Here is a 24488-nt window from a genome sequence, read left to right on the forward strand (position 1 = left end):
CACGAGACGATATGAATGCAGTTTGTACCGTGTGTTGTCCCGAGACTCGAGAGGTACACGTTAACAGGATACACAAACGTGTTAGCGCGCAACGGGCAAAGGTGACTAAGACAGTTTCATAGTTCTACGATCAGTTGGTTCAATTAATAATATGTTATTAACCATTGTCAAAGGACTCATTTGCGAAAGTTAATGGATCTGCCTATAATTTCGCACTGAAACGGCAAATGACAAGCTTTCCGATATGTTTGCAACTTTGCTCCAGCGACGGTTCCTTTCCCGATTTCCAAATATTATCCGATAATCCGTACGTGATGCGTACTGTACGATGAAATTTAAGTGGATGGAAATTTTAGAAAGAATTTCTACTTGTGAGATTTTCGATTAATTTACAAAGAAGTATTCGAGCAAGTATCAAGTATTTTCCAATCAAGCGTATTCATATCAGACTCTATGTGTCTCATTTTCATAGTATCAAATTTTTATAGCCATTTGAAAATATTAGGTTGTCCGAAAAGTTCCTTTCGTTTTATAAGGAAATAATAGACGCACAATGTTTTTTGTTTTATATTAGTTTATTGAATTATGCACGAACATAATAATAGAAATGCTATCAAATGGATCATGCATAATTCAAGAAAATAATATAAAATAGAAATTATTGTTCATTTATTATCACCTTATGAAACGAAAGAAACTTTTCGGACAACCTAATACAAGCAAATAATATGGAATTTATTATTGGATTCAATTAAGCAGAAACATGTAAATGCTATCGTAAATACAATGATACATGAATATTTATGATGGCTACTGCATGTGGATAGTATTTATTTATTTTGAGGTAAATTAATGGAATGGAACCGATTGCAAAAACGACTGGAACTAAAAAAATGATCGCGTCACAACGCTTCTCCTATGTTACGATTAACAATTAAATCGAAACCAAGTACCAAGGTGATAATATCGGTAATCGGTGCGCAACATCAAACACAACGTTATAGGAAGTGGACTGACGAAAATCGAAACTGATCCCGTTCGGGCATATCGCATAATCAAACCACGGCCAATTGTTCGCCATTCCGTAATAACCCGCATATTCATCGAAATAACAATCTCGCATTGGCGGAAAGTTTCGTGGAAACTCGAGCTCGTTTGCCACATTTTCGACAGGAATCCGTGGACGTTTCGAGCGTTCAACGATGAAACGAGGCGACACCGATTCGAGTGATGGAGGCGCGACGTGCAACAGCCAACGAGCCGATCACGTTTATCGATCGTTGATATTGATCGATCAGTCGTCGTCTCGAATTTCGCGGGCTGTTTGTAATTAAAAGGTTTTCCCCTGTTGGAACAACGCGAAATTAACGAGCTGTCGGGTTAATTAACTCGCAGCACGTTCTACCGATGATTATTGGATCCATAACCATCCGAGAACTTCGTTACGTTCGAATTTTCTGCCTGCATTTTTCATCCATTTTTTCAACTTTCGTGAAATGCTGATCATGTTTCGTAATTCTGTATTTACGGTTTTGCTTCCTATACTTAGCGAATTCCTTCGCCGTGTTATTGGAAAGTAGACGAGAATTTTGATAGAATTTCGAAGAATCTTTTAATAATAAATTTTCAACGCTTTCAGTTTTCTCGCCTTGCACAACATGAAAGGCTGTTATATCTTTCTTCTGGCAATTTTTGTCCCTTACAGTTTTCTAGATAGCTTATCTCACCATCTTCTCGTAAAACGTTTCATTTTCGGTATTCCTCGATTTTTCCAGATAGTGCGAACGACCCACCTGAAGCTACCAAAAAATTTGAAACTCTCGTAACTAGACGAAATTGAACTTTTCTTCGTTCGTTTCTCGCTGCCTGCGTTCGTTCTTACGCGGCTCATAAATGAGACGTTCAAATTTCAGAAGATCGCTTCGGAAAACGGTCTGCCGGCCTTTATAGGCTACTAAAAACCTTGAGAAGCAGTAAAAAGGTTGTCGAAGAACAGCGTCTCTTCGTTCCATGGATTCTTCGGGAATCGTATGGGCATTTTCGATGGATGCTTGAAACGCGATAGAAAGAACCATGAAAATCCTGCTTATAATATAGTTATCATGGACTTTCTGCAGCACATTTTCTTTGGAATTCCTCGAACTTCATGGATATTACGTGTTCCGTATCGTAAAAATAAAACGACACTCAACACGCTTATTCTGGCTAAACTCTGAAATATCTATTGTATATAAAGTTTATGTATATATATGCACAACTTGGAATAAAAAATAATAAAATTCAAATATGTATAACACATGTATGTTTTTGTTCTATAACATATGTGGCGGCACTCGACTTGCCAACAGCTTCGCGACACAATCATAATGTCATCAAAGCATAAGGCCGGCATGCCTAATGTGCCATCGATATCCCTACGGTCCTCCCGCCGAATATTCGGAAGAACGCGTACGCGGCAACGATTCGGACGTTTAACGAACACGCGCATAGTGGGGATATCGAGCGGCAACAAAAGAAAAGAATCTGTCCAAAGATTCATTCGGTTTTGAACAGCGAAGTGCGAAGGGTCAAGTGTAACAGCAAAGCAAACATAGTCAAAAAGCGAGGATTGTTGATTGTTAAATAAATTATATTGTTGAACATCGAGAGTATTTCTTGGACACCTTACATCTAACACCACCTCACATATAACAATATTTCCAAAATTACTATATTATAATACTACTATTATATACTATATTATAATACTACTATTTACACGTTCTGCTCAAAAGTTTTATTCAACAGGTTCTTTTGTATTCGAAGTGAAATAAATATATTAAAATATATTAAAAAGCGCTTTACATATGATGATAACCCACTGTAGAATCATAGGTGAACTTTGTTAGAATGTTACACGGTACAATTGTGATCGATATATAATCCATATATAATCATGTCAGTGAATAAAATTTACGGTATTAAGAGCAATATGCTAAGCAATTTATATACGAGACTCACCATTAATAACGTGTACGTTGACGCTGGCCCTCTCTGCCACAGTGGGCACGCAACTGTAGTTCCCAGAGTCGCTTGGTTTTGCATGGGTGATCCTCAATCTGTAATAGAATGAAAAACTAACATTCGTTTCAAGCAAAATATTGCTCTCTATTATTCATTAAGCGCAACTTGTAACTTTATTAGTCTTATCTGACATTTACGATTACGAATTAATACATAGTAACCAGTATATGTATCCTGTAAAATTACTTGCTAGAAATTGCTTCCTTTTCCTTAATATATTATATTTATTGTGTACAGCTCGATATGTACTTTTATTGCGTGTGAGTGAAATAAATGTTTGAAAAAAGTTTCTGTAATAATATAATTAGAACTGATTACGTTGCAGTAGTATTTTCATATGATCACAGAAATCTGAAAGCGCGGGAATGAAACGTGGAATCTGGTAAAAAGAATGCTTAATCGAAAATTAAGGGTATGTACAAACAGCATTTGCAGTCACCGTAATTGTAAAAATAACACGAAATATCCTGCAATATCTCTTCTCAAACCACTCGTATCTAGTTCCAAATCAAGCAAACGATCAATCGTGTAATTTGACTGTCATTCGCGTCCGATGTAATTATCGCTCCAATACACAAAAACATGTCAGACGCATAAATTTGACCGAGCAATTGCATATGAATGATAGAAATGGCTTTAATTTCGTGAGTGGTCATCGATACGTGGTTCCGGCGCTGGGTTATACGTATATGAAATAATTGATGACGAAATTAACAATGAAGCATCGATGATCTAGCGGCTATTAATCGACGATAAATAGCGCTTGCGGTACGATTAATCCTCCTCCCTGTGTCCACTTCCTACCTCTCTAGTATGAAAAATACATGCGTTTCATGATTCAATTTCACGGGCCATTCATCAACTGAAAATTTAATTACTTCATAGTAATTCATTGCTATACGAACTACCGTAATTACTGTTAAAATCCACTGAGTATTTTTCCATCAAGTCAGAAATAAATCGTGAATCAAATACAAGTACTTCCTGCTTCTAAATGATAAACTTCGGTTGGCTAGATGCTTATGACTTGTGAACGATAGTACATTTGATTAATTTGAGCAGCGCGTTTCCGCCACTGGTAGTCATTAGATCGTACACGACTGTTTTTTTTTAAATATAATTTCTCATCGAGGTTTACTTGCAAGAAATTTTTTTACTTCACATTTATAATTATCGCCGTGAGAGGCCTGATGGTGTTGGTATTTCTCCATAAAAAGAATTAACATGTATCGAACAAAAATTAAATACCGTGGAGCATTCTTCCGTTTCCTTGGAAGAAAAACAAACATAGATGAAAGTCGTTTTTGTTTTGCACAATGGTGAATTTAATAATATTATTGAAAGTAATAAACACAGCGATATACAGAATCAGATATCCAGGTTTAAAAATGGATTTTTATTACATTCAATCCATTTTTTTTAAATAATAGAAGGGAAATCAATTAACAAGGAAACATATTGTTAGTAAAATACAGTGTGTAACAATTAATAAATATGAATCAGTGAACACTGACTAAAAAATGTATATCTATGTATAGTCAATGTATATCGAAAATCGTTTTATGGTATACAGAAAAGATAACAAGCAAACCCTATTTGCTTCGATATTTCACAATTTTTATTCAAAGAGTTAAAATTGTTTTAATGGAATATTGAGAATCAAAGCAATTTGGAAATTACGTATAATCGGACGGAATTTGCTTGTCCCGAAACCATAACCAGCTAACTCAAACCATTTGCCTCCGAGTACTGTTAGTAGCATACTGAAAATTTTTTGATTTCTGAATTTTTAAGATCTTTCTATGTTTAGGCTCTTGGCCAAATATGTATTTATATTTATAAACCGTGGACTTTATGGACTTCAAAACAGCATTCGAATGCTTTCGTTTCGTTATTCGTACTTAGGTGTGATAAATGTTGTGCAATTTGTTTACACGGTGAATTTTTCTTTAACTTTACGTACATTTAGTGACTATATATATGATAGTACGGACGCAATTTGTTTCAACAAATCGCAATCTATCGTACAATTTTTACATGATGAATTATTTTCTACCACGGCATTCGGATATTTTCGTCATTTGCTGTACACGTTAAATTAAATTACATTTTGCGGTGTCACATAGCATGAGCAGGCAACAATATAAGTGAAAATCATTATACAACGGTTGTCAGAAACAGCGGAGCGTCATAGACAAGTTCGTCGTAAAATAAATCCAACAATCATGTTCACCTAAGTGTAGTTTCCCAATGGCAGCGTTGTACATCATTCTTTTCAGGCTCGTAATAATAATAGCCCAAAACACTTCCCTGACGCAACATAATACCTTGGTGCGCATTGACGTTAAGGGAGCAGTATGTCGGTTGTAAGTAAAATAAATAGTCCCTTTGGGAAAGCATTTTCGTATCTCCTTGTAACTAATACGATTGAGAAATCGTGGATCAGTCGCGAAATTTGAAGTGTTAACAACGTTTATTGCATTAGATTGTTTAAAAGATTCATCGCGTTTTTGTTATAAATTTCTATCAAACAACGAAACGTTCGAACAAATACTGTTCTTTGTTGGGTACCAAAGAGAATTAAAAAGAGACAAATGAAAAGAGTATTCAAAATGCCGAATTCTTTAATAAAAACAGCTTTATCTCTTTCTTTCACAGACATGAAACGCTCGAATGTAATTCGAGTAGCCTTTCGAACAACAGCAAATAATTCCATGTTAAATGCACAGTGCGGTAGTCGGATTATAGGACGATGGAACTTGTAAAGAAATTTCGGCAACTTGCTTCCAATAGATTATCGATTAATCATTTACTTGCTGCATTTTACTACTCAGTTTCATCGTGTAGTATAGTAACATATCGCACCCTCGAGGCCAATAACGGCCGTTTAAAAGTTGCCTAACAGCGTCCCAGTTGTAGTTGCTGCAACCGAAGAGGCCTTAAGAAATAATTATCTTAATGCTTCAGGGACCAAACTGTATCTAGTCTTGATAAACTCCCTCAAGTAATGGAGAAGAATTACACGGCAAGATATGTATTAATGCCGGACTTCTGTTTCTGTTCGCGTTTGTATTTTATGAACAATAACGTTATTCGCTTTTTGTCATTGTTACTATCATAGGAATGATAGAATTTTTATTAAGCGAGTGAAACGTGTTTGAAACCAGAGCAATAGGAGGCAATAAGGATATATGTAGTTCAGAGTGTTACAGATATGAGAATGCCTGAGGTCATGGCGTGAATGAAGAGTGTACGGCCATCCAGGGGTTTGGGTAGACATGTCTGGATGTCTCCTAGGAATGTCGCCTGGAAATGTTTGCATCGAGTGAAAAAGATAGGGAAATAGAGAGAATAAAAAAAGAGGAGGAGGGAGAAAGAAAGAGCTTTCGAGAAAGTATATTGGATGGTTTGATCGAACATATCAAGGGCTAGGTATGAATTTTAAATTATATAATAATTAGAAATAATAGATAAAAATAAATTATATAATAATAGAAATAATAAAAAGAATAAAATATAAAGGAAAGTTGTGCAGTACCGACCGTTATACTTTTTTGCATAAGATTATTTCTATTTATCTAATAATAGACAAATAAGGTATCATAGATACAAATTTAGAAGATACAGATTTCGTCTGCGATTTTGTAAAGAAAAATAGGAAGACGGCTCTCAACTGGTGCGTTAATCCAAACGATGCGCACGAAAGTCTCTTGCCAAAGAGAATCCGCCGAATACGAGAGTCAGAAACTCTTTTATCCGGGACCATAACTTTTCCTCTGTTCGTGTGTATTACGTCTTAGCAGTACAACATGTCTCAGCACGTGGTATGATTCCAGTCGGTCCTCAGATGATAGAGGAAACAGGGTAGTCCTTTGTCAGGCAGCCTGTGCACCGTGAAGACGCATCGGGCATGCTCTGCATTTCTAGCCGACCCTTGTAAGCCCTGGCGCTTGTGTGTCGCGGGAATATTGCAGTCAGGCTGCGTCTGTTTTTGGACGTGATTGACGATTGTCAGGCTGGCGTTTCACGTCGATGAATTTACGACGAGGATCACCCTGCAGCCGACCTTCACCAGAGCCACGGCCTCAAGAAGCAGAAATTAATTGTCTAGTGGCTGACATTGCGTGCGACGCGTTCTTCCTGTCTCGGGCAAGCCAGATTCCCTGTGTCGAATTGTCACCCAGATATTTACACGTCTAACGTGGCGGCTACGAGTTGATCAACGAGTATAATTTTGACGGATGGCGTCGAAGCTAACGCCACAGATCAGCTTCGGTATACCGACTCTGTAAAACTGTAATTTATGGGTTCAATGTGCTTACCGATAATTTCAGTTCTACTGAAAACGAGTTCGTATTTGGATATTATTTCTCAGTGACGCATCCCTAATTTTTAGTCCAAATTTTTTAATGAATATTTATAAAATAGTTAAGAAGAAACGGATTTCCATATGATAATCAGAGTAACGCGTGTTCGTAGTAATTAAGGTTCTACTGTATGTACTGTATGTAGAACGTTTAGACTATATAGACAAGTCAGTGCTGTATCTTTATTATTCGAACTACGGTTGAGCACAATTTCAATAATATACATTCAAATATTCTTACAATAAATATATTCATAGTGAATATGGATAATATATTGAAGTATGTAATTATTGTTTGCACGCAAAATAAATTTTATTTGTCAAAGGAGAAGCAGTTGAAATCCTAACAGTTATATTCTGTTATTCGAACTAACAAGAAGAGATGGAAGGGACCTGTTCAGATAAACGAGTTCTGCTGTACTGTCCTTCTCCGTAGTTAATCGGAATAGATTTGAAGGTAGGTATTGCGTCTCGTATGATGAATATACTTGTTTCGCTTTTGAAAGTTGGCGCAAGTGATTAGTTTACTTGATTCGTATACGAATGTGTTAAATAATGACTGTAGTTTCGATAAGTGAATTTAGATGTACGGTCAGGTAAATTCGGTTCAGTGCAGCGAATATAGTTGTTTTGTTCTAGTTTTGAGATTGAAAGCTTATCTATGTTTAGGTTATGCGTTCAACCAGTTAATCTATTGATCAATATCTGAGCAATGTTGCTGAGTTCGGACTAGGATACAGATTGCTTTTGGCGTCAGTGACGCATATCCTTTTGATTTTGAAACCAGCTACCACTAGCAAGAAAGTGCATCTTCGGTTTATCTATTTATCATGATAATGATTAATAATCCAATGAATTTTCATTATACTATCTTCTATCTCAAATTCAATACGAAGATTGATTTATTAAAAATTTGATTAAATTATAATACTCCAACTGTTGAAATACAACGATATTAATCGCATACAGATGAGGTGATTGATCGAACGGATTCTTCCTTCGTTGTCTAGCGATATCCCTACTAGCGTAAGTTCTTAGATGTACCGCGGCGGCTGGCGCGTGCATGCTCTTCCGAGAATTCGGCGGAAGAAGCGTAAAGATATGGATGGAACATTGGGCACGACGGTGTCGCGCCTTGACGGCGTAGCGCTTTGTATCGAGAAGCTGCTAGGAGGTTCCGTGGCACGTGCCGCCACACAGCATCTACACAGGTTACACTCATTACTGCATAGAGAGTGGGGTTCAAAACCTTTTCAAGAGCCATGGGTCATTCAGTCAGTCAGTCTGAGAATAACTAGCCAACTGTCTATATTCCACAACACTCACTTATATTTCCTGTAATTTTTGTTTAATAAATATCACATAATATTATTTCAACACAAACATTGTGTCTTCCACAGATTATTAATCTTAATTCCGAGATTAAATTCTAACACCAACAAATATTTATTACTATACAGAACTATAGAATAGAAATTCAACTATCTTCCTAAACTCAGAAAGTCAACAAAAACGGACTATTACACGTGATTTTCATATACATGGAATACCAATTGATAATATCAGGATTGATAATCTCGAAAGAAAATATATTTCTTCGTTCCATATTAGTAGCAATTGCCATTATAATAGCAAAATAACTCACTAACGAAAGTGAGAGAAACATACCTCGACGTGAGGGCATCGCTCCACTCGGTTTCGACAGCGATGCGAGGTTCGCCGTTTACGTCGTTTTCCGAATGCGGAGATGTTACTACTGGTTGACTACCACGGTACCAAGCCACTGTGCCTAAATCGTGAGGTCCTTGAGACATTAGACAAGTGAGCGTGAGAAGACTGCCGGTTTTCACGTAAATATCCGACGGGCCACTTATTCTGGCTCGTGCCTCTGTAAACAAAAATTATTTCACTCGATTAATCATTTGCTTTTATGGTTAAGATAAATATCTTATTCTACATAATTTCATGTATTCCTTGGAGATTCTGATATTCATGACGAACGTTACCATTAACACGGCAACATTATAATTCATTATTAAGTATGTGCTTCGTCAACTGAATCTCGGTCACATCTTAAACTTTCAACATCGTACGACGTAACTGCAGAGCGGTTACAGGATGTAACGATAAGAAGCCTGGGAACGTTGAGGTGCGTCAAATAGTCGCTAAATGCTGCTTTCCAACCTGTGTCAATTTTAGAGACTATTATCCGATATCCGATGCCGATAAATTATTCATATCGCGAGCAAATCGCGTCGTATATAAGCAGCGAGCGTTCAGCTATCCTGGGGATTCGGTTCGACCTACTTTGTGATTAGCACGCGAATGTTTCCTCGGTACTGTGCATTTATAATGGCCGCGCGAGTAATTATCGTGCGAGGAAAATTGTCGCCAAAGCGAAGAGCGAGAGGGGGCGAACTTTGCTGAAACACGCGCCAACTATTAAATCGTTTAAAATTGCAGTTGCTGCATATATGGATTTTAGCGATATAAAATAAGAGGATCGACGTCGACAGGGTGTGATTGTAACAATAATATGAGGATTTGCGAAACTTTCCTTTCGTTCTCTCCAGTTTCTTGATATCAACCCCTAAATGGAACTTAATGTTAATTTAATAAATTATATTTATAAACAGAAGCTTTAAGATGCAAAAGATTTGCACAAGATCAACAGGGTGTGACTTTAACGATAGTTTGAAGATTTGCGAAAATGTAGTTTTACCCTCTGCAGCCTCTTCGTGTTAACCCATACACAGATTTTCAATTTTAATTTAATGAATTGAATTTGCCGTGAAATGGAAGTGAAAGGGTTGAACTTTGAAAAACACAAGGTTTGAATCGAGTTATTCAGCGAAGTACACTTGTAATTCAAATCCACATGCTTCTGAAGCGAGTAGGCAAACGGTTGCATCTTTCTTAATTCATTGATAAATCTTCAAACAAACCGCTCAGACACAGTTTTCAAAGACGATATCGCGTATTCAGTTTTCATAGCGAAAGCTCCCTCTTTCATCCCTCCTTTTATGCTCCCTTTTTTCTGGTTCCTTTTTTGGAAAGCACTCATCAATTTTACCATGACCAGCGAAGGTTTCTATCAGGCAACAGTTCAATGACTTCAAGCGAACAGAAGAAGAATGTGTCCAGTCACTGTTGAGATATCAAATTCGTGCAAGAATAACGGGCATCTGATTCGCGCTATTTCACCGTGGGATTGGCGTATCGATTTTCGCTTTGAATTTCAACATGCCCCGTTAATACTGCAATTTTTGCATTCCAGCGTTTCTCGTGCACTGTCTGGTATTATCGAACATTACCGGATGTTTTGGTTAGCTTGTCACAGAGCTTTAATACTATCTTTTTCGCTTAATTCAGAACTTCTATCTATAATCCCTTAATCTGATAAAATAGAATTAAATATTCGCTTCGTGAATTTTATCTACGATTAGGAATTGACTATTTTAATATTTACTATTGGAACAATGTTATCTAAAAATAACAAGTAGTCGAGTAGAAATGAACTATTCCACCATATAGTAATGTGAATACAAAGTAGTTAAGATAAGCACGAAAAGTAACTTGTTAAACTTACTAGACGAAACAAAGTAACATCGGTTATATAAAAAATTGGTATACAGCCTGAATAATCGTGTCAAACACGTGATAAAATTTAAAAATGGTCCTACTGAATACCGAGATCTCTTATCGCGAACGGTTTGCCTAAATATTTTCTGATCTCTGTGAAACATATACCAGCTCTAAATATTGTGTACCTTGTGAATACATTTTCAAAATCGTTCCAAATTTTACAAATCATGATACCGTCGATGAGTGCACAAATTCTTTCGTCAGTCACTCTAAGTCTAAGTAACTTCATGACGAACTGCGTTTTAAGTTTCTTTGGTACGTCAGATACACACAATTTTTTTATCATTATTTAATTTGTACTTTACAATTTGTCCAGCTGGACATTCGGTAAATTTTTCTAGCTTAATTGCTAAATAACATGTGGATGCCTACCCCCAGCGGGATACCATCTTCGAGATTGTCTATTTTATTTCTTTAGCGAGGTCAGTGGGGTGTTTTCTCTTTAGTCTTCTTTTTATAAGAGTTTTACTCGCTTCAGCAGCCAGCTGGTTTGATGTGTTGCCGTTCTTTCCTTGTATATTTTTGCGTATCTGCCGATTTCACCCTTGACCGTTGGTACTTTTAAGTCTTTGCGTATATTCTCGTTTCTGACATACCATGGGGTGTTGATTATTGTTCTCAGTATCTTCGATTGTAGGGACTCTAATCGCGCGACTGAGTGTATATATAAGTATTCTAAGGTAAATATGTGAATCTATACAGTGGTATAAGTATGATACGAGTCGCATGAACGACGTTGTATCGCAAGAAATCTCGTCTTCGGATATGGAGGGAGTTAAGAGAGAATAACGTAGCCGGTCTATCGATCGAACATAGCCAAGATATTCTCCCATTTATCATCGTAGCGACGAGCACGACTATGGGCCGCGTACGATGGTATCGTACACGCGGAACTCGCGATTACACGAATAATCGTGGCTCGGTACGCGCGTATGGGGATCTCCGCTATCGGACAAAAGCAAGTCTGATAAAAAGATTTCGCGTGGATTTACCGTGTGCCGAATAAATGTTTTTGCCCGGCTACGTGATTTATACCGTCGTGTGCGCACGCATCATTGGCGCCTAGTTTGAAACAAAAGGAATTCACTGCGCTTGAACTGGCGCCCATAGCTTCTTTCGCCCATTTCTCTTGTTCGTTTTCGAGTGGTTTAATTATCGTTTGGTATTTTATTATCACCGCGTCATTGCAAGCTTTTAGGCAAGACAAACACACAGGGGCTGCGATTTCGATTCTCTCGTCGCTGCTGCGTTCCACATTTTTGCGAATTATCGATCAACTGCAATCGTTTGAAGGGACACAAAGGATTGAGTATATTATCATTCGAAAGCAGCGAGCAAGAATATTAGTAATTTTTACATTTTTAATTTCAAAATTAAGAAAACAATTAATTAATAAGAATATACAATAGGCTATGAGCAATTCGAATTAAACGTCCGAATAAATGACAGATACATCCGGTTACAAGAACTATGTATAATTAAAAACATAGAAGCTTGAATGTTGAGTAAAATAACAACGATATTTAAAAATATTACGAGCTCTGTATTTCTACCAGAGCTACATAAAACTTTAAAAGAAATAACAAAAAGAGAAAAACATGTAATTCGAAAGGCCGTAAAAATCTGCAGCACTATATCGAGCATATATTCCTTTTTAATCGACGGTGTTTCACGTAGTGTTAGCGCTCTTCAATCTTTCACCTTTTAAAATACCGATCGAAAGCCTTCGTGTAAAAACGTAATATCCATATTGAATCAGGAAGCTGGCGATGCCATTTTTCGCCAAGAGGAATAATCGGTAACGCGAACACATTTTGTTGGATGTTTCAGCGTGTAGCTGCAGATCGTCTTATATGATTATAGCCCGTAAATGATGAGAACTACTAATAAGGCAGAGGAAATGGATCGTTCGATCAGATGTTTCGTCGAAGTAAAAAATATAAAAATAGCTAAAAATGACATACTTTTAAATCGTACTCCGTTTTCTGGAAAATATCGAGCATTTCGGCGATAATCTCCACGAGGTTATAAAGATAAAACGACGCGGCATTGGTTGGAAGCAAATTTACCTGCATTTCTACAGAAGATTGGCCATGTTAATCCCTCAATTATTGCGTGGAATATTTTAGGAGAAAAGATTTGTCACGAGCCATCGTAATATTGAGATATTAAACACAGTTTTGTTAAAGCTACAGAAATCGAAAAACTAAAAAACAGAACATTTTGTTTACGTATCAGATGATACAAGAAAGCAATGATGAAAAAAATATCAAAGCAAATCTGCGAGATTCTATTTCACCATTAGATCTTACAAAATGGAATGCAATAATGATAATGCATTGAAAAATATATTTCGATCTAAATATCAAAATACGACTGAGGTGGAATGGTGTAATAGGTACTGAAATGCACTCGGTTATGTTTAACCAATAACGTTTATTAAACTTGATAACAACGAATAACAATTAACAGCTAACAACAGTTGATACTTAACGACGATCAACAATAGCGACGTTCGGTCGATTCCTCGATAATAGCGGACTCGTTTACTTTCGTCTTTTGCGTTTCGCGGATCGTGGTCGAATGTCCTTATTTTTCCGATCGAACTGATTCTTCCCTTCGTTCGCCATCGATATCCCCACTAGCGTGCGTTCATTAGAAGTGCCGCTGCGGCTGGCGCGTGTATGCTCTTCCGAGAAATTCGGCGGAAGGAGCGTGAAGATATCGATGACGGATTGAGTGCGTCGTGTTGCGCTTTGGCGGCGTAGCGCTTTGTATCACGGAGCCGTTGGAAAGTTCCATAGTCCGTGTCGCCACACGACTATGAACGATAATGCACCAAAATTTTATCAATAATGGCTAATCAAAGATTTTTATTATATCTGAATCAAGATATGTAGAAACTATTGAATTATATTTTTATTAATACTATTTTCAATAAAGTTATACAAAGTTGAAAGTTTTATAAAAGGATGCGGCCATTTTACTTGCAACGATCTAGGATGATCGAAGAAATCATACAATGCGCTTAATTAATTACTGAAAGTGTAACGCGCGTTAACGCGCCTCCGATCGTAGCGGATAAGAAAAGGACGAATAGTTTATTCGAATTTAAATTACAAGATCCATCGAAATGACGATAGGAGGGCAATCCGAGAGGCGGAAGATTTTTTCCACCGCTTAATCTTCGCTTAATGCGCGTTTTTATGGGATCTTTCACGCTTAACTGATGTTCGAAGAGGATTAAGAGAGTAGAACCCTACGCGATGAGGCTTGTGAAGTACGATTCAGTTGCAGTCTGGCATTTCATTCAATGATTACCTTCGATGAATACTAACAATTGCGGAATTCATTTCTGCATTGGAATCAAGCCGAATTTACGATTTAATGCAAGTCTGATCGACAGAAAATGGGAAAATGGTCGAAGACTATTACATATGTAATACAGTTTGAAGATACAGCAGCCTGAAAGTATCTGACGTTGCTCATTTCTGATACTATGGGAAGAATAGGATTCTTTGTCATCGATAGACTGCGGATATTTATGAACATTCAGATTTTTGCAAATATAATTAATACTTTGACTGCCACGCCGAAATCACATGTTTCGCTTAGGGCGCCACGGGAGTATTTTTATTATTCAAAGCATATAATGGCAAAATAATAATAAATGTAAGACAACATTGTTCCCCAATGGACGTTTATCTTATTGGCGGTCACGGGTGACCACCGTGGCGCCTTGGTAATAGTTGATAGCGACATATTATAACAAGGCTTCGTTTATTTCAACAAATTATTCGTATTCCTTATTTCGTCGTAAACAAAACGTCCAGAATATATTGTTGAAACGTGTAGAAAATATTAGTAAATAGTATTTGCTCATTCTATATATAATAGTAAGGTATGTTCACACTTCTAACTTCAATTATATGATTATAAAGCAACATTTACGATTATTTTCTAAGCTGTGTTTATAATAATATTCGTAGATTACCCCTCAGTGATATGGATGCAAATACAGTGCACCGTTAGATGCAAGATTCGCTCTCATTTTTTTTTATTGATGTTCTATTAAAAATGTTTAATTGTTCAATGGGGCACTTTTTGTTTCAAAGTATCTTCTATTTACCGGTTATATTCAAAATGCCCTAACTGTCAATTTTCGTTCAATTTTTACAATTGTAAGAAGATTAAGCGTTCCCGTCACCAATGACCACAGGAGAAACTGTGGCCGGTCATACATGTCAAAATGTTAAAAAGATGGAACCTAGAGAGAAAATTTCTTTATTTACTAAACATAATAAGAAGTATCCTATTTTAAATATCTCATATGCTCATATTATTGTTGAAAATGACAACGTGAGTTCTCGCTCGCCATCTATATGCTGACGGCTAGTTACAAAAAGGAGTAATTAGAAGATATTACTAGACACGGTCGATAGACCAGATCGATAGTTTAAGACTTCCTTTTCGTTCATTCGTTTGTGTCCCTTCCAAGTGTGTGCAATAAAGGTTTTTCGGCTCCGAGAAGTGTGGTGTTTTTCATCCAAATAATAAAGTAATAACTAACGCGATCCTACCTCTAAATATAGATATAACAACAATTATACGTACGCATATTATATGCATGCGGTGTGTGCATTTTTACATCTTCAAATTTCTCATAAATGCATAAGGGTTCGTAGTAAAAATTGTAAATTTTAAATAGATTTGACAAGCCGTTTTCCAATTCTCAGATCTGTCTGATTTTCCTTTAAATTTAAAAATTAGAATCTTTAGAAATATATCTGAAGTAATCCCGCATTTAGAAGCATCTACAGCAATTCCATATCGTACGTACGTACGTATATATATCGATCGTCCATTAATCTTGTGGTGAAAAATTCCTGTGCATACTGAATTTCACAACCCTATGATAAAGTCATGAAAATTAGTTGAGCTAATAATGTAATAGGTAGGATTAATACCGTTATACCATAATATCGGTATCTTGTATGTAATCGGAGACAAAGTACTTGCAAACTCAAACATCTGACAGTCCCTCAACGGTTAAACAGTTTCTGCAAATATACGTACAGTGTCACATTCGGAAAGCTGACGTCGCGACGCGTCGTTTTGGTGTGACTAAATCTGTGGGACAATACACGCTGAAATGGCAATTGACATGGTAACAAACTTCCGTATCAATTAATTGATCAAATATAAGAAATCATTTCTGAATAAAAAGTTGATTCGTATTATAAAGTATCACTATTTTAATTTTCTTGGTGTTCAGAATTTATTAATGATTTTTCTTATTTATTTTTAATCTGTTCGATATTTTCATATTATGAATATAAACTATAATATTGTGTAAGTATACAGATACTAAATATCTATAATTGTTATTAAGAAACCATGTATATCTATGTATAAGGGATATTATATACATGAACATTATATAAATATAAGTTATATGTATATAATTAAGTTTTTAAGTATTTTAACAAGAAACGGCATAAAATACAAAGTGATATAAAAAGGGAAAGAATATACGCGCTATCTCTTGTTCGTAATTAAAACGACCATATCGACATAATTAATTCAGAGCCATTAATAACTTTTCAGAATAATTCGTTCACAAAATTAAATTATAAATTCAAAGGTACTGTTAAACGTATGAATAATTCCCTTTAAATCTTCATATTTGTTTTCCAATGATCCGTTCGTTTCACAAGGAGATGCTGGAAGCCAAACAAAATTGCTTATCGCTCATCGTTTGCATTACTTAAAACATCCACCATTTATAATTTCTCTTTGATTTAATTTTGAAGTTTCGGAGAGCTCTTTTCAATTCGAATAATTGATTAATTCAATAATCGAATAGTGAATTTGTCTTTCCTGGGAAAAAGAAAACTAGAAAATAGTTGTCATGGAAAAAAACAGAGCTCGTTCTAAATTTAATGAAATTGTTTCCCTTGTATTGCACAAAACAGATAACAATATCATTTCCTTTCTTTCCCTTTCTGAAATTTTACACCCAACTGCGAATCTAGGTTAGAGACTCTTGCTTTAAACGGTTAAAAGAATCAAGAGACAGACTCTTTGTCGTTTCTGCTCGCTTTTTCAATTCATATTATGCATATATATATATATATATACATATATATATATATATATGTCTCGATGGAAAAATTAAAAAAAAAAAAAAAAAATTTTATTCTATATTTTCGGCTTCTTTTTTCGCGTAGAATTACCCCCTTTCCGCTTGTACCACCAGTTACCAACTACCCTGTATATAGATATCTATGTGTGTGTGTATAAGTTAAAAGTTAAAGTATAAGTTAAAAAATATATATATTATATATAGAAATATTGTTATATCCGAGCGTGATATCCTGCTTGCGTTGTTTCTCCAGAAAAGTACAAGAAACATGTACGTATATACATATTAAAGAAATTTTGTATTAAAATTAAAATTATTAATATTATTATCGGCAATATTTTTATATAAATATTTCATTGTAATAATGAGTAATTAATGTGCATTAATGTATATTCATCGGAATAAATATTCCGGAAGAAATTAAAACAAGTGAATTGTCAAAGCTTCAGATATAAAGTACGCGTCATTATTAAAATTAACTGTATCAGAAAACGTTTCCGCATTCGTATTTTGCTTCAATTTACAATTATTACTAAAATTCCAAAGCCAATGCAGAGGTATTATTTAATTCTTTGAAATATTCTGACTTGTTTGAAATTTTAATAAAACCCAAATTTTAATATTTGCACACTGCCAAAGGCCTTGTATCTATTATCTCGGCATAAAATTGTATAAATTCCAGTTCTATAAGCATAAAGAAAAATGACATTTCAACGAAAATATTCGAAAATTCATCGTATATTTATGAATTTTATGTTGTACATGCAGTGTAGATTTTGAGAAGAATCGAAGTATTGGAAAATATAATACAATGCAAAATCGGAAGTTCGTTTAAACCGGAAAGGGGAGGTTTATGTAAAATAATTAAGAAAAATAAAATTATTCGGAAATTTAACGTTTTACCAAAGATAAAGAAAAATTGCAAATTCGTTGAACACAGGAATGTAGAATGTATATGATTTTTATATTGTTTCAAGTAATTTTACAGTAATAATTTATACGTAAAAGTAATTTTTAGTCCTCAATATATAGTACTACCTAAGACAACTAAAATGTATAGTATAAACATATCATTTGAGTCAGTTCAAAAGTCGTGGTTCCTTACTGTGCACAGCGCATACTGTATATCATTGAGATTAAGACACATTAACCAAGATTGTCTGTACCGTGATACGTCTGCATGCTTTCATCTGCGTTCTAAACTTACAAATGTCTCTAGGTACGAAAGTACGATACGTTTTCAAAATGAGCATCTCGATAAAACGAGAATTTTATCTCCATACAACGCATTCGCTAATTAATGTCCTCGCGTGAATTTATTATCATCGCTATTGTTGTGCATATTTCGCTGAAGATTTAGGAGCGGTCGTCGCGACGAATGAACGCACCCGGTGTTGTTCGTTGCGAGAAAAGCTTCTACGTACGTGGATTTTCGAGCCACATGAATCTACGCAGTGGATGACACAATAAAAGTATCGCCAGAGGCTTCCGATTGTTAAATCCAGCAGCGGTTAAAAAATTGCCAAGCTTCGCGAATTTTCCATGATATAGCTTCGCTGATTTTTTTAATTAATATCGGACGCTTTGTGTTTCCAAATTGGAGACTGTTTCATTCAGTTAACTATAAGTTAACTTGATAAAGATTTATTTGGTATCACAGGGATTATAATGATAAAATATTTATCAAATTAAATAGGAAAACCTATCACGTTCGATTGTACATTAAATTGCCATTTTACATCGGAAACTGAGAAAAATAATACGAATACCATAACTGGTTAAAAATTAATAAAACCGTGCACTAATTGAATGATGTTAAAAACAAAATATATATTTAAAATGGTAATATAGTACTGTTAATAACTTTTCCCTTTTTTGTTTCTGAATATAATTGTACGTTATTATTATTGTTATTTCGTGTCTCTTCTTCAGAGTAAAAATATACTGTACAATCGGGTAAGTAGACAATGGTAGAGGCTTTAAAAGTATGAACATCCGTGCGGTGCAAAATTGCGGAGCTCATCGTGGAAATTTGCAAAGAACTGCTCGCGTGCCTCTAATTGCACTAACTACCTTTTCGAGGGCAGATTTATGCAGTTTCCAGGTCGAGGTGCGAGTAATAATCAACAACTTTTACATGCTGTGGAAAGTCTCTCGAATACGTCCGCCATAGCAATGCAATAAAATTCATCATAAGAGCACGTGAATGTATAAAAAATTACATGAAATCCTGCTCAAATAATTTCTCATGAGCATTAAATAAAATCTTGTACGTAATAAAATGAAATATTTGACATTGTTGATTTCCTTGATGTTGACATTGCTGATTTCCTCATTAATATTTCATATACATATATTTTATGAAAATTTTTCGACAATTCTTCTTCATCTTCTACAGAATATTTCTTAAATTTATTGTAAACATGTAAATTAATTTATTGGCAATAAGTAATACTAAAATCTGTAGGGACGATAGAGCGGGTGATTGTTACGGGAGGTTGAACTATTATTTTATTGCTAGGTGCAAATAGACATCCGCTCGCACTCGCTGTGTAATGTAACATACAGACACACACAACCATGCACATCTCTTTTCACCTAAGCCTACGTGCCTCGTGTAACATTCTCAATAGTCTTAAGGACCCACCATGGGCCTTGGCATTTTCATAGTTAAGGTCCTGCAGACCGTATAAGTATCTTTTATTTTAAGTACCCCTTTTACACTTATTGTTTACGACGGACTAACACGGGAAAGTTGGTTTTCCTCACGTTCGGTATCTTCCGTTAGCAACTTTCTCTCGAGGGCGGCTAAAACTCTTCCTGGTCCACCAACCTTCTTATTATCCAATCGGAAGCGGTGTCTATTGCCCTCACTTTCCTAAGCAAAATTGTCATCAACAAATCCGATGGTCCCGTGTCCTTAGACACACCCACCCCTAGCTTTTCTCAGACACAGTATCGTCAGTAAAATTTCACTTATTCTGCATCCTTAGAACAGTCAACATATCTTTACCGGTTTCTACCCTTAGACCAGTCGTGTACTTAACGTATCAGTGTAACTAAGTTTTACATAAAGTTGTTGGAGTGATTTGTGATTTATGCGTGTTAATTCAGTGTGTATTCTATTGTGATTGCTGAATTCATAATAAACTTTAATAAAAGCAAAATTGATAGTTGTGTTACGACTCAGCTATTTTATTTGATCATCCAACCCTCAAGTTTACGTGACACTCGTAAGGACTGCACGTGACCACCAGCTCGTCATCGTTTGCTGACCTTAAAACTAAACAGAAAACTATCAGCGGTCGGTTCTCATCACCGATAGCTCTGTTCTCTTAAATTGTTTCCAGTGTAACACCTATCCTAACTTATACAACAACACTACAAATCTATGAAATCTAATTTACTTAAAATCCACTGCACGTGTAAGATTACATTCTTTCTTATTTCCTAGGAATTAAAATCGAACGTATTAATTAACTTTCGTGTTGCCGTTCATATTTTATTTAACTTCCCAGCTGTTGAATTAAAAGAATAGCATCAAATATATTCAATTGCAAAAAAAAATCGCAGAATAGATAACATTCTCATGGACCCGCAATATGTTTATTGTCAATAATCTAATAATCAAGTAAAGATTAACCAAAAAGATAAATTGTAAAAAAAGCACAAACACCTAACGATCACCTAAAATAATTTTGTCATCATCCTCATAAAAGAATGGTATTTATATCTACGTTATTCTATCTATCGTTCACACCAAGACTAACCAGCCATCAAGGACAAATTTTGTAAAAACGCCAAAAATTCCTCACGGTCCGCTACATCTCGTTGAAATGAACGGGTCGAAGAAACAAGGAACCTACACAACAACAACAAAAAGGAGAAATCCAACAAGACCCACACGATACCGCTCGTCGAGTTTCCAAAAAGAGCTAAAGAGACGTTAGGTGAAAAAGGGCGAAAAAAGACGTAGTGCACGGATGAAAAAAGGGTAGGTGGAGGTGGTAGAAAAAGAAGACGACGATGACGAGGGGTAGGTAAGCTTTGTAAGCAGCGGCAATGAGCTTACCTGAGGTACTTCTAGAATAGCAGTGAAAAAGAGTGAGACCTAGCTGTGGCAAGAGAAAAAACGCTGAAAGGGTAGCTGCTCTTTTGTCGCCTGCCGTGGAAACCGCCGACACCCGGCGTCGCGACGTTGCCCGTCGTTACCGACGATGCTAATATCTCCAGCAGAACATTAAGGTTTATTAGAAGCAAGCCTTCGTGCAAGCGAGCAGTTTCTCTTCTCCCTTTTCGTTGCGCGTTTCTTGCTCTTTTTACAGCACACGTGGACGTGGCCTCTTCTTTAATGGTTGCCTTCTAATCGTGCCTTCCTTCCAGACTTAATTGCGGGAAGCATTGCAGTTCGATGAAGAAACGAAAGTTTATCTTTTTTTTTCTCTACTTTTTGGTTATTTTATTAGATCGTGCAATAAATTCATTCGCTTCTTCGTGCTACATTGCAAGGAATATTCTACTGAAACGCGTTGAGTACAAAAGGTATTCGCACATACGCTGCCTACAAAGGTATTTGCACCTTGGATGCATGAAATTTAATAAATAATTCTTACATACATTTGGCAAGAATTGAAAATTAATTGAAAAGAGAATAAGATATGTATAAATACAAATTAACGGTGAGAAGCATAGGTAAGTCCGTAGGTAAGTTGTTTTTAAGGCATGTATTCACTTTTGATTCCCCTTGTATAATAGAAGTTTGCGAGTTATGAAGTTTGCGAACTACCTTCACTCGCTACGTGAAGCATTTTCCAATATGTAGTTGTCTACTATACTAATCGCTTGCTTAATAAGTCAACAACGTAACAGTAAATCTTCGAGAAATTCAAAAGCTCAACTTACCATCCCTTCCACTAGAATCCTGAAATTTTGAGCGCCGCTAGCGAAAGCCGGGTGTTAAAATTATACGGAAAACACGGATTCTAGCGTACGAGGTTATCGGGAAAATTTGAAAGCTGTGTAAACACAAGAACCATGATTACGTTCACAGGCAAGAAGCATTTTGACCAGGCAGATATGCGTTAAATTACATCGTTATGCAAATTGAACGATGTTGCCAGTTCTCGAGTCGACTGAATTGCTCGACCGGCAAATCCGATTAACCCCCTCCTCCTCACGCCCTTCGCGCCTCTTATAATAATGACACTCGTCTTCCACTTCGCAACCTAATTTCAGTGATTCAGCCTGCTGTATCTTCCTCGGACGATGAAGATTCCCTACCGAATAATTAGCAACGATGCAGTTCTTAGTGGCCGCCTTTTCCCCCCAGAATTCCGCGTTTAATTAATTGCCGGTCGTTTAACGTTTCGCTTTTTCGCATTTCGTCGATCATCTCGCTTATTTTCTGTCGTTACGAGATGATTGCAGGGATTCTGTTGCGAGTATCAGGGAAGCAATAAGAGAGGATAAAAAATGGGAGTAGTTTCAAGTGTTAGAGGGAAGTGGATGAAGAAAGGTATTCGAGTTCGCCAGTTGAAAAAGGCTAACATTGGTTTTTAACGCGGAAGCTCGATCATGCAAGCAACTAATTACCGTAGAATCTTTATTATCCGAATTTCTACTCTTTGAATTATCTACTTGAGTTTCTGCGCATTTCTACTTAAATACGTATACAAATGTTAAATGCAAGTTAGAACGCTTTAAATTTAAGTTATTGGCGATGCTTTCTACAATTCAGTGTGTCTACGGAACAAAAACACGACGAAAGGATATCCAACGTAGTTTTAGTAACATTGAAACGCTTTCAAACGAAATACAGCGTGTCTTATAGAGATAAACACTTAGGTGTGTTTCATACAGATACGTGTACAAAAGGGGCACCGTGTATGCCGGACATTGTGGAAAATAAATTTCCCGCGTGATTGCACTGTCGGCAACTAACAATAGAGAAGCATATTCTCCTACAGGGCGTTAAGTTGTATCATTGCAGTATGCGTCTAATTGCACGCAATTCCTATTACAACTGTCGAGTGCATAAACACGGTTGGTTGGATGCTGATGGAAGTTAAACGTGGCAAATAATCGATTTCGGTCAGGTTGCGCGATATCGGTGTAAATTACACGAATAATCCACGATACGATAGCGTGTCAACATTTGCTGGCACCGGCAACGAAACGAAGCATCAGGAGAGCAATCAACTCTGACGATTCGTCTTAAAGACCATTGTGAATGACTCGTTTTTATCAAATTATCTGCAATATAACGTCTATTGTTATATATTTTCGTAAACTCTAAAATCTGTCCTGATACAAATCATAAATTGCACAGCAATAACGTTGCAAACGTGCGGAAAGAGCCGCAACTGTTTATTGGTCGTTCGCGAGCCGTCTGGCGTGGACTTTACTTTTTTTCGGATAAATCGAAGAACGCGCGGTACCAATAGACTACTCCGCTGCTAACTTTCGACTGGACCGTGATCGAACCTGGCCTCGTCAGTGGAACCTCATTGTGAACTCCCCTTAAAGTCACGCCGATCTCTCCGGACTCCATTGGACATTGTTAAACTTCGAAACGTAATAAATCCGGCTTACTGACGTTTGATATACGAGCAGCTGCTGTTACTCACGATTCGGACAAGCACCTTCGAGTATTTAAGCCAGCTATTCATGTGGCTTCGAACTATCTAAGCTGAGCTACTTCGTTTTTCATTTGAAGCTGGGAATTTTAAAATTTAGCTCAAATATAGAAAAATGATAGAGAGGCACGAAACTTTATTTTATTTTTCCCAAGAGCTGCTCGGTGACGAAGACTTCGTGTCAAATTCATATTTGATGATACGTAATTTGAAACTTTCCCAATAATGAAATTTCAAATTCTTCCTGTACAGAGGTCTCTTTCGTCTCGATATTTTATTGACTTGCCTAATAATACTATGACTCCTTCGATTTTTAAACGAATATAACTCGGCGAGTCGTTATTAATACCGTTCTACGTCTAACTATATCAACTAGTGACGCAATTCACTGGTGAACTACTTTTTCAAATGTAAAACCTGTTCTATTAATTCTTAGTGTGTATTGTAAAAAGAGCTTTATTCTATTCAGAGAGGGCTGTTAAAAATAAACGTATGCATGGTGATTACACTCATGTTACATTCATTTATTCGGCTACACTTTTATTTGAATAACGAACAATGAAGCACAAATTTTTATAAAAGAGCATTTGACATTATTCAGTCCTCAAAATCTGGAGAAAAAAAATAGTCTGAG

The 24488-nt window shown here is 36.2% G+C and overlaps 1 protein-coding gene across 1 annotated transcript in view; it reads right to left on the bottom strand.

Moving 5' to 3' along the window:
- LOC117207515 (zwei Ig domain protein zig-8) overlaps nt 1-24488 on the bottom strand; it is a 316183-nt gene that overhangs the window by 34787 nt on the left and 256908 nt on the right. Inside the window, exons 5-6 of the mRNA XM_033447816.1 lie at nt 9098-9317; nt 3001-3098 (exon numbers count right to left, since the gene is read on the bottom strand). Coding sequence (XP_033303707.1) covers nt 3001-3098; nt 9098-9317 — 318 coding nt within the window. The remainder of the gene's footprint in view (nt 1-3000; nt 3099-9097; nt 9318-24488) is intronic.

The sequence above is a fragment of the Bombus bifarius genome, unplaced genomic scaffold, assembly GCF_011952205.1.
Source record: "Bombus bifarius isolate JDL3187 unplaced genomic scaffold, Bbif_JDL3187 scf7180000008033, whole genome shotgun sequence".
NCBI classification, from domain to species: domain Eukaryota; kingdom Metazoa; phylum Arthropoda; class Insecta; order Hymenoptera; family Apidae; genus Bombus; species Bombus bifarius.